At 36.0% G+C, this 12694-nt stretch overlaps 1 protein-coding gene across 2 annotated transcripts in view; it reads left to right on the top strand.

Moving 5' to 3' along the window:
- The window catches only part of CDKL5 (cyclin dependent kinase like 5), a gene marked incomplete at both ends in the record, with an annotated part of 129399 nt that overhangs the window by 47348 nt on the left and 69357 nt on the right, over positions 1 to 12694 (top strand). For both annotated transcript variants that reach the window (XM_080910892.1, XM_080910893.1), the window contains one exon: positions 7571 to 7616. In XM_080910892.1, the coding sequence (XP_080767018.1) occupies positions 7571 to 7616 (46 nt within the window). The remainder of the gene's footprint in view (positions 1 to 7570; positions 7617 to 12694) is intronic.

The raw sequence follows: 12694 nt of genomic DNA on the forward strand, positions 1-12694 counted from the left end.
TAAAAAAATTAAGGAGAGGTTTAGAAAGGTGGCTATGTTGGTAAGAACACTTGCTCTGCAGCCAACAGTTCAGTTACTAGCACTCACATGGTGGCTTACAATTGTATCTGACTCCAGTTCTGGGGGTCTGATAATTTCTTGTGTTGTCTATAGGCACTGCTCACATGTAGTCTACATACATGCATGTGGGCAAAACACTCATTTTTAAAATCTTGCTTTTTTAAAGATAGAATGTGATTGAGGAAAGACACCCATTATCTAATTCTGATATCAATTATCACACATTCATACCAACAAGCACACATATACATACCCACAAGAACATGTACATAAGAACATGTACATACATGTAACATGTGCCCTCCAAAACTGCCAGAAACGTATTGTAATGGTATATATCAAAGGTTCTTGCACTTTGAAGATAGGAGCAGGAGGATCAGAGGTTAAACATTTCATCCTCAGCTACATGGCATGTTTGAGGGCAGCCTAGACTATATGAGACTTTGCCTGCAGAAGTCAAAAAGAAAAGAAAAAAACAGAAAAACCTAAGAAAAGCAGGAAACATTCTTCATACCGATTTTAGTTACATGTTGTTAATAAAGTACTAATGGTTTCATGAGACTGCTCCTTTTAAAGTCTGAACATGAAGTAGTAAATACGTAGAATTTGCCTTACATTCCTTACTAAATAGTAATGTTTTCCTGAAATTACTCTAAGATAGAAGTAAATTCAAACTGAACGCAGTGAGTTTATGCCAGTGCTTCTTGTGGTACTATCTCAACAACATGAGTCTCACTAGCAAATCTGTTGGCTTTTCGTATAGCTGATGGTTCTTAGCTAAATTGATTCTGCCAAATAGAAAGCATCACTGCTTTGTAACAGAAAAGTAAATAATGTTTTAATAGCCTTTGATATATGTGTGTGTTTTCATTATGCGTATCTGTGTATTTAAGTATTATGTAAGCTCCAAGTTCGTGTATAAGCACCACATGTTTGCGGTGTCATGGAGACTAAAAGAAGGCTTTGAATTCCCTAGAACTAGTGTTACAGGTGAGCCACCTATGTGCATGCTGGGAACCAAGCTCTAGTCCTTTGGAAGGGTTCTTACCACTGAGCCCTCTCTCTAGCTTCACATTTGGTATACACATATAACATTTTACTGGAGTAATTGTAAAAGTAACCATTATTTTGTTAAAATGGGTTTAATGCCACAATTAATAGTTTTAATAGTGTTTTGGGGAATTGGTCTTTTAATTTTTGCATTTCTAATTAAAATTTCAGAGTCCTATCCTCAAACAAAGAACTGCAGGCATCTGGGAGAATGGCTGCTGGGAGAATTAGCCAGTCCCAGGGACAAGGACTTATTGATTATCCAGTGCAGGGTGGTCAGCCTTGAAATTACATGCACATGCACACACACACACACACACACACACACACACACACACACACACAATACACCTAGCAGGTTTTGTTTGTATATATTTGTACACATGCATAGATATGTATATGTAACTAAAGAAAAAGAGGCTATTAACTTGAGAAGGGGACGACATAGAGATTTCGAGGGAGGAGTTGGAAGGAATGGAGGGGGGAGTGATGTAATTCTCTTTCAATTAAAAAATTGAAAAGTTAAAAATGTAAATATATTCAATTCGTTTGGAGAATTTAGCCTGAAATCATTTCAGACCTTCAGATAACAGGCAAGTCCTTAAGGGGGACCTGCTTAAAAATAGGATAGTTTTGTTGTTGCTGTTATTATTGTTCTGAGGCCTGGTCTCACTGTGTAGATTTGACTGTCATGGGTCCCCACTGTGTAGCCCAGGCTGGCTTGGAACTCACAGTGACTCAACTGCTTCTGCCTCCCCAGTGCTAGGATTAATAGTGTATGCCATCACACCTACTAAGTGACCAGTTTTAGTTTGGTTTTGTTTGTTCGTTTTGGTTTTTAAGGAATAATATCTACAAGCGAATACCAAAACTTATTTAAAATGAATGAACAACAGGTATGAATAAACCATCATGAAATGAATATTTAAAATAAGTAGCAATAGTATTGGCATTTGGTGCTGACTGTTCTTGTATTATATGGACTGCCCCGTGCACTGTAGAACATATGGCAATAACCGTGCTCTCTTCTATATGACATCTAAAAGCAGTCTCCATTGTCTTGGGAAGGAAATCCATTTAATGGAACTGGACTTCTTAGAAGGTTTTTGCTTCTGCCTCAGATACACACTGATATTTTTTAAAGGAAGAGAAAAAGTTGTGTGTACTATAACATGCTACTTAGATAATTTAATTGTAGAAAAACATCTGTAGTGGGAATGATGCAGTCTAACTCTAGGAGACAGGTAACCTCTGGAGAAGGCTAGTGGGTAAAGGCACTAGTATGGCTCAGTGGGTATAGGCACCTGCTTCTAAGCCTGAAGACCTGAGTCCAGGACCAGGACTTCTATGGTAGAAGGAAAAAACGGACTCCTGCCAGGTGTCCTCAGCACCACCACCCCCCCCGGCCAAAAATAAATAATGAACAGCAATATTTTCAATTACCTCTGGAAAGAAGTAGTTGGGAATGAATGAAGCTAAGTTTGTGATGTTTTACATTTCAAAAGGCAAGGATAAAAAGAAAAACAAAAAAGAAAATACAAAAAAACCAAAAAGACCCAAGATATGTTCTGTTGCCAAGTCTGAAAAGCGTGTACACTTTTTCTGTACATTTGCATGACTAACCTGTTTTGAGCTCCTGGGGTATATCATATAACAACATCTGTTGCATTTTCCAACTTCCGTCATGCATTTTCAACTTACTATCATGCACTGTTAAACAGCTTCTGATAGGCTTCTGTGTACAGGGGCCAGCTTCATTGACTTCTTCAAACACAGCAGCAGAAAACCTTACCAGTGGCAGAGACCCAGCAGGCATTTGTTAATTGACAGATTGAGATGTCTTCCTTCCTGCCTACACTCAATTGTTTCCTTCCTGATTTGGTCTCACATATTTAAATTTAGAGAGAACTCTAGCTTTTAGTGTAGACTAACTATGGTAGTTTTCAAGTAATCCAATGCAGGTCATGTACTCTGGTATTTATTGTTGCATATAATGGATAATATTTTGTATTTCTATGGAAAAGGCATTACACATGTATTCTCCCTGCCTTAAAATATATTCCATACATTAGTTTAGAACTTACCCTTTCTTATAATGCATGTTCATTTATTGCTTGCAAAGGCCATGTAACACTAGCATGCTTGAGAAATGACACCCAGAATCAATTTTGGTTTGAAATCTCAGTTCTACTCTCTTAGCTCTCTGTTTGTGGTGCTTTGACTTATACTTAGGTACCAGGAAACTCAGCATCCTTATCTCTCTGCGTTAGGTTAACATACATCCTTATGGATTTCTGAATGACCTCTTAATAGAGATGTCTCATTAGTTTTTCCATTTTTCCATTCTCTTCAGCATCCTCATCTCTAAAGTGTTCAGGACAAGATTCTTAGAGTAGTGATTTGAGGATTGCATGACATAATCCATAGGAAGTACTTAGTATGAGACCTGACAAAAATTATTTTTAAAATGATAATGTAAAATAAAGCTTATGTTGGCTTTGTGTGGCACATGCCTATAATCCCATAATTTGAGAAGTGAAGTCAGGATGGATGATCAAGGCTAGCCTTGGCTACATGAGATTCTGCCTTTACAATGAAAACAAAGTAAGCATGCTTTTTCAGATTCCATACTGGCCAATAAATTTTATTTGAGACTAAAATGTTGTTTCTAGTGAGGCAGGGTATGTGAATGTGTGAACACTGACTATTGGAGATCTTTGCATATAAAATGTGAAAATGACTTAAAATACTTTGGTTGTTAAGTTGTATCCCTTATGTAGATGAAGAAAAGAATTTCTCTAAAGAAAGAGCTTCCTGGGAGAATAATTAGAAAATGAATTATTGAGTATAACAGTGGTTTCTTTTTTTCTGTTGTTTCACGCTGCATGCTGCATATTTTAACATAGAATGCAAAATAACTTAGGAATTTTCAACACTCAGCTATAGGAGTGAATCTGTAGTCTCTATACAGTATGATTAGAGGCTTGTTTGTAATGGAGTTGAGAACTTTATATAAGAATATAAGCCTTTCATATTTTCTCCTGTTCGGTACTACTCATAATACACACTTTCACTGGTCTTCTCCCATTACCTCCCCCCACACACACCTTTTCTTTTTTGAGACAGTGCCTCATATGAATCTCATTGGTCTCCAAATTCTCGCCTCCTGCCTCTGTGTTGTAAGTGCTGGAACTACAAGCCTGTGGCATAATGGCCTGCTTAATCTTTTTTACCTTTCACTGGAAAAAAAAAAAAACTTATTCTAGGAAATGTTGAATGCTTGAATATAGAGATGGTAAAATCCAGCAACCTTTATCTAAAAATTATCTCATCCTTCTTTTGTGTATTCCAAAGTAATCTTGAATCCGGTTTTGAGGTAAAATGAAGGATAGGGTCTGTAATGACCCTTGATGAATTGTGGATATAGTTTATCTCATTCTTATTTTGCTGGTTAAAATGTCTTCTTTGAACTGCCTATTTTAAAAATAAAGCAGGGCACTGAAACAAGAAACAGATGAAGTCTATCTTGCTAACTGCAGCTGGTGACATTCTGTTGCAGACATTGTGGGGGCAATGACATGCTTTGGGGAATAAACTGAATTTAAAGCACAAGTTCTTCTGTTATTTTCATGTAGTTTCTTCTTTGCCCACACTTATATTCCGGATAGCATCTCAGGATAGTGGTAGAACCAGTAATAGTGTTTGGCATGTCACCTCTATTAAGTACCTATAAAGATATTTAAACAGAAAAACAGAAACTTTTAATAGTTTGTGAATTAAAAAGAAATTCAGAGATTGGTGACAAACTGTGGGGAGAATTTCATTAGCAAGAGTAGATTAAAAAGCACCCTTGAATGTCATGTTATTTATTACACTTTCTAAAACCAGCCGAGACAAAAATAGCCTAAGGGAGCAGGGAAAGACTTGTACCCATGTGTAAAGTGGCAGGCAGGCAGTCATCTCACCAAGGAACTGGAGTTCTCAGTTTCCCCCAGTCCATTTAACATCTGTATTTCCAGATCATTTCAGAGACTAGTGTGCTCCAAATACATAAAGTAAGGCAAGAAATAGCGACGGCTTGAAAGACACATAGAGTATCCACAGAGAAGTGTGGGAGCCACCAATACCCAGGCAATGTGCTCTACAGCCAGCACAAGAAAGAACAAATGACGTGAACTTATTTGGCTTCTTGTACAGGGACCCTTCCCACATAGTCCAAGGTCAAACCAGCCAAGCCCAGTGAGGACTGGGGTGTTCACTTGAAAGCAGGCTCTGAGTACCTCATTCTTTATTTAAACTTTAGGTGGCTGAAAAATCCATCTACCCAGTTTGCTGACAGGTGCCAATCTTGTTGAATTTCTTTCTATCCTGGTAATAAGTATGAGATTCACAATGGGGTGAGGGCAAAGGAGGACTACAAAAAGAAGAATCCTGATAAAATGTTGCCTTGAGATTTCAAAGCAACAGCCAGCCTTGAAAATGGTTTTTGTGTACCAAGCAAATGAAGTCAGGACATCTATGATGTCTCCCAAAAAGAAACAGTGAAGATTTGCTCCATATAGAGCAGAACACACTGAACAGACAACAAATTCAGGACTTTATCACAATAAAGAAGGATCAAGAAATCTTAAGTGGAACAAATGAAGAGTGGAATCAATGCTTTTGAATAGTTTACTCATTGAATGGTCACTGAATGTTAACTGCCTACTGGACACAGTAGGTATTGGTGCTGTAATACTGAACGAAACGGATTAAGCAGTTATATAAGGTACATTTGGAAACATATGATGTTTATAGTGAATATTACTAGAAAATTTTAAGTACATACAATAATAAGGCTATTAGAAAAAAATGAACATCAATAATTTTCACATATTAGTTCGGAACACAATCATATGGATTTCTTCTAGAATGTAGGCAAATGGTTTCATATTCTTCTTATTTCAAGGAAAAGAAATGACCTAATAGAATCTAGATGTAAAAAAAAAAAAAAAAAAAAAAACCAATAAAGTATCCACTTTGGAACAAAAACCAAATTGGATTTAGACATTTTCTAAAAAACCAGTGACCATCATGACACTCTTTGCTCTGTTTAGAGCTTTCTCTGCTATCACTGTAATTTATGTTAGAAAGTAGTAGGGATGATGTTGAAGGTGCACATGTTTTGGTGATATATAGATATGTAGAGATATAGATATATAGAGATAGATAGATATAGATATAAGCACACATTTTCATATATATATACATATATACACATATATACATATATAATACACATATGTGTGTGCACGCACACATTCTCTCTCTCTCTCTCTCTCTCACACACACACACACACACACACACACACACACACACACACACACACATGTATTCATCAGGTTTCTTTTAGACAAGGTCTCTCTTACTGGCATGGAGCTCATCAAGTAGGCTAGGTTAGTCAATGAGCCTCACAAATATACCTGTCTCTACCTCCCCAGAACTGAGCTTTCAAACTCACGAACACCTTACTTTTTTACATGGATTCTGAGGATCAAATCCAAGGCCTCAAGTTTGCATGACAAAGCACTTTACCAACTAAGCTATCTCCTCAGCATGAACAAGCCTTCCTTAGAGCCTTTAATTTTTTTTTCTCTTGAAAAAGTATCTACTATATGTATTTCTTGCAAAGCATTCCATTCTTAGTAAGAATATAGATTCTAGTATAGAAAAATATATGGTCCTTTACAAGGTTCTTCTTAAGCATACAGAAAACCTGTGAATGCAAGTTTTTCATCCCCCAGATTAATTTATTATCCCTTCCTCTTTCCCTTTCTCCACTCTTCCTCTCTACTTCTCTTTCTCTTTTATATTTTTCTTTTTAGCCTCACACATGGTAAACATACTTTCTGCCACAAAGCTGCACCTCAAGCCATTCCGAAAATTCTGGGCCTGTCTACTAGCTGCATAGATGAGGGTGTTCATGTGATAGAGGGGAAAAAAGGGTACTGCCTCAGAAAATCATTCAGAGACACATTTATGATGGAATAAAACATAATTCAAATCAAGCATTCAAGCATATGAAAAGCATTGGGGAAAAGAACTTTTACTAAATGGTGAAGCAGTTGACTACGTAAATATGGTTGACATAATAGTCTGTATGTACATAATTAAAGGTGAGATTTACACCCCAAACCTAGTCTTTGTTTTATCTATCCAAATGAAAAGAAAACCAGGATCTAGAACTCCTGACTAATGTAAAATTCTAAGGTACCATTCATTTAGAATGGTTCTGGCATAAGAACAGGTAGGTCAGTAGAAAGCTCCCACCATAAATCTAGAATCTGTCTGTAAAGATGCTAAGATACAACAGTTACACATCATCACTAAAGGGGATTGGGAAAATTGGTTCAGCATTTAAAAATTATTCCCAGTTGGAACTAGAGAATGATTTTCCCTCTGTCTCTTTTTCCTTTTCAGGAAACACATGAAATTGTGGCAATCAAGAAATTCAAGGACAGTGAAGGTATTTTTACTTCTGTATTTTATTTTTGTGTGTAAAGTGTGTGAGAGGTAAGTTTTAGTTGTTAGACCTCTATCTCTGTGATTTTAAAATCATAACCTTGGAGAGTGAGTGCAACCTGTTTATTATCATGCTAATTTACTTTGAAATATTTCCTATCTCATGATATTAGAACATGTATTTTAATTACAGTCAAGGGTAGAATTTTTGCCCCAAAGCCTGGAAAGAAGTTTTCTTAACTATATGTTTCCACACAGATGACAGTGGAAAATCTGGTTGAAAACAAATGCTTCTGTAGCTTCCATAAGTAGTGAATGATGTGAAAGATGCAGCATTTGATCACAGAGTTCTCCAGCCCCTAGTCACAGCAAGTAATACAAGGATAATTGGAAGGCAGCATGGAGAGGGGACATTTTAGTCTAAAAGTGTGATCAAGATCCCCCTCTCCAAATATGCTATTTCTACTGTCACAGGTTAATGTAAAATCTTACTCCATTGTGACATTGAGTTGCAGGATACCATGTAGCAAAACAGGTAAACCAGGTATGGGCATCAGCTTCTGTATCTAATGTGAAGCCTGAAGACAGACAACATAGCCTGGCTTCATTGGTGCTCATTTCCTAAGCACTTGAAGGCACCAGCTTCTATATTTATGAACAGTCTCATCCCCCTAACCTCAGATACTAAGAAAGCATAAAATAACAGAGGGCTCCTAGGATAACCTCCATAGTATTTGATGTAATTAAACTACTTATGTGGAGCACTTGCATATTACTACCAAAGCTCTTGAGCAGCCATTGTGAGGACAGTCTTCAAGGAAGGCACTGGGAAATGTTTTGTTTTTTTTTTTTTTTTTTTTTTTAGCTTATTCTGGGAGGCATTGTACTTAAAACCATGTGCCTGTGATCTAATGGAAACAGTTGTCCCTGGGTAACCCACTGTGAGGCCATTGGAAATCGGCTCTTTGAGCAATGACTTTAGACTAATGACAGGTGGCCCAGAGACAAATAGTGATGTAAAAGTGATTGCAATAGAAAAATCAAAGCAGCACTCTTGCATGTCTACTGAGACTTCTAGCGCTGTATTCACCTTTAAGGTCACATTGGCAAGCTGCAAAGTAATAATGACCAACAGATCTTCAAAAACCTTTTCTTGGCATAGGGTCTTATATAGACTAAGCTTGCTTAAAACCCTGTTAGATCTAGTGCTGTCTTCTATGTTTTTACCCTGTTCCTCTGGCAAGAATACTCTTAATAGAAAGAAATGGTTCATGTCTGGGGACCAAGTCTTTTACAGTACGAATTATGCATAATAATTCACATAGATGAGCTTGTCTATTGATCTCCTATGTAAGCTATGATAATATAAAATCTGTTTTATTACCTGAATTTCAACCAGTGTATCATAATAAAAAATGAGAGTATGCTGATTTTGTTCTTATTGTCTAGTAGCTCCCAAACATTCTTTTTATTAGTTGCCATAAAAATTCATATTAGAGTAGTTATTGTTCTAAATCATACATGTTCAAATCTTTGTGAAAATAAATGAAATAATTCTATAAAAGCATTGATAAACTTAAGCTGAAATGGAAATTGCACTTGGTCTGACTGACATTCATATTAATGTTCCTAAATATACTCTAACTGGTGATATACAGGGAGTGTATGAGAATATATACCACATCTTGGTAGCTTTAAAAGATTAAAATAATGTCCTACTATTCTGTTAACGTGATATGGATTCCAAATTTATATGAAATATTTTATCTTTAACTTAATTTAAATAAAAATTATTTTAACTTTAAATAAGATGTGATTTAAATTTGAATTTTATTTTATATCATTTTAAATTTAAATAAAATTTTATTTAATTTCAATAAAATATATTACTATTTTATTTTAAATATATTTTCAGGTAGACCACTTTTAGTACAAAATATCTTTATTATTCCAGAATAACTTATTACTGTTTAAAAGACCCAAAATTTTCATAGTAACTAAAAAGGTATGTCATTACTTTAACTGGAAAAATTAAAACTGAAATTTCACAAATAAATTTACTTTATAGTAAATACAGTTTCCATTATAATAGCAACTGTGTACTAATTTAGTTTTTAGCAGAATTGGGTATCTTTTAAGCAGAAAAGTCGGTTTTTATAGTAAAGTTGCATAATTAGCTCAATAAAAATACAATAAAAACCTTTGTCAGCTTTATCCCTTTTAATATGTCTGTCTTCATGTTTTAAAATTAATGTATTTTGTGTCTATGAGTATCTTTGCCTGCTAGTATGTATGTGTACCATGCACATCTGGTGCCCTTGAAGGTAAGAACAGGGCATTGGATCCTCTAGAACTGGAGTTATGAAGAGTTGTGAGCCACGATTTGGGTGCTGGGAATCAAACTAGAGTTCTTCAAGAACAACAAATATGCTTAACCTCTAAGCTATCTCTCTACTCTTTCCCATGCTTTTAAGTTTTAGTCTATGATTATTAGCTGATAAAATTTTGCCAGATCAGTTATCAGTATCTTTGCCTATGAGTTTCCCTGAAAGATTTTAATGCTGTAGATGAGGACAGAAACTTCTATTAGGAGAGAGAATATAGGCTGGGCATGTGGCTCAGTGGTACTCTTTGCTTTAATTCCCAGCTGCCACCCCCAAATAAAAATTTCTCTATGTATGCTTCAACAGAGAAAATTACATACCAAATACCTAACACTGGATCTTCTGTGAATAAAAAATGACCACAGACTCCAAAAGGGGATTCTTTGGTTAAAACATGTTTCCAGATTGTATATAATAAATATTTTAGCCAAATTTTCGTTATCCTTCCTATAACTGCAGTCTTTTTTATTTGCATAATTTATTTTAAAGAGACTTAAGGATGTGTAAAATTTAAACTCTCATTACATGATCTTAACATGGCTATGAAAACATATTTTACAAGACCATATTTAGGCTATCAATTGTGCTGGTAACATTTAAAACTGGAGGACCCAAACATTAAGATCTTTTTAATGTAACTGTGAATTCATCAAATCAGTCATCCATTTGGCATTTATCATGTTTCTGGGGTGTTATGTGAATATAACTGCAGTCTTGAACATTGTCATTTGATAATCAGATGGTAATATATTAATATCAGATCACCATTATTAGTTACATGTGTTTGTTTATAGTATATGTTGATATACATGTGCCATGTCCAGTATCTGGAGATCAGAGGACAGCTGTGGGTTTCAATTCTCTCCTTCCATCTTGTGGGTCCTGGGGATCAAACTCAGGTTGCCAATTCTTAGAGGCAACCCTTTCACCCCTGAACCATCTCACTGGCCCTCGGTCATCATTCTTATGTAGAGACATAAACCAAATTTATTGAAGAATCCAAGAGTGCCAATTTAAACTTGGTACTTTTTTAACTGTAACAAGGAAAAATACTCCTTATTAAACCTTTATGTTAGGGAAACAAGTAGTCATAATTTTTAAATTTTATTTATTATATATAAGTACACTGTAGCTGTCAGACACACCAGAAGAGAGCATCCTATTACAGATGGTTGTGAGGCACCATGTGGTTGGTGGGAATTGAACTCAGGACCTCTGGAAGAGCAGTCAGTGCTCTTAACCACTGAGCCATCTCTCCAGCCCCAGAATTTTTTTATTTATATTTTGATCTTCCTTTTAATTTTTTGTACTGTTCTTTCTTTGATGAATGAACAATTCTCTTTGCTTACCACTGAGCCTCTGTACATGGCTACCTCCTGTGAGCTGTGCACTCATCCATGTTTCATTGGGGTGTTTGATGATGTTAAGGCATTTCTCTGCTTTTATATCAAATAAAATGGTAAGCATTTTATTTCATGTTGCTTGTTTCCTATAAATGTTTTTCTCTGAAATGATCATATTTATGTCTTTAAATATTATAAAATGTTTAGTTAATCATATAGTCATTTCTCCAGCTGATGTCACTCTTATTTTTACCCAGAGACTGGTCTCTTAGTTTGCATGAAGCTGTGAAACATGAAATCGTGAATTCTATACTTCAAGAGCCTGAATTCTGTTTAGAAGAGGCCTTGAAACAAAATTTCCAGCCTTAATTATGTAAAGAATCTGATTGTCTGAGCTGGAACACTCATGGTACTGCCTTTCTGCCCAAACCAGATCTCTTTTCAAACCTCAGGGATTCTTGGAAGATTTGGCAACATTTTTGCCCTTTTTGTGATTTCATGAATTTTCTCTTTTTTTTAAACTTGTCCTTCATCCCTAAAGATCGAAGGATCTTCATCTTTTTTTGGTACATAAAACTGTGCCTTCACCATTCAGCCCTCTGTGGCCACACTGATTTCCCTGCTGCTGCTGGCCTGTCTTCAATCAGAGCAAGCAGAATCAAACATGGTGCCCTATGGTTTCGTTCAAGGATGGATTGACTTTTCTTTTTCATGATAACCATTTAAAGGTCTGTTTTGGGGGCCTTTTTGTCTATACAAAGATGTCAGGTTTGTGGTTTCATAAAGTAGGTTACAGCTATTCCTGGATTTCTTTTCCAAGCCCACAGTTCTTTAAAAATAGGGTTAAAATAGTTTCTGCTGATCTTTAGATTTTTCTTTTCATCACTGACTTATCTTTGAATTTATTTTGCTCCTGTGAGCTTTCTTTTTAAAAGCCTGCTATCTTTTATTTTAGTGACTCTCTTGATTTTTAGGTGTGTTAACTTGACTCAGTGGTAAGCCTGGAGAAGTAGGGCAGGGTTTTGTTTGTTCTTACTGTGCATCCTCTTTGTTGCTGTCACTTTGTCCTGGGTAGGGTGGATTGTATACTGACTACATACAACTTTGCCACAGTTTCTCTTGTCTTTAATGACCCCTCCAATGCTGCTTTTGTTTTGTTTGAAATAGGATATTGGTATGTAGCTGAAGATAGCCTGAAATTAGTTTCATATATTCATTCATTCAGTCTACCCTTCTCCTCCTCCCTCTCCCCTTCCACCACCTATCCTTCCTCCTTCTTTCCCTCCCCTCCTTCTTTCCTCTTCTTTTTATTTTGTAAAGTGATCTTACTGTATAGCCTAGGCTAGCCCAGAACT

Source organism: Micromys minutus (genome assembly GCF_963924665.1).
Source record: "Micromys minutus genome assembly, chromosome: X".
Lineage (NCBI taxonomy): Eukaryota > Metazoa > Chordata > Mammalia > Rodentia > Muridae > Micromys > Micromys minutus.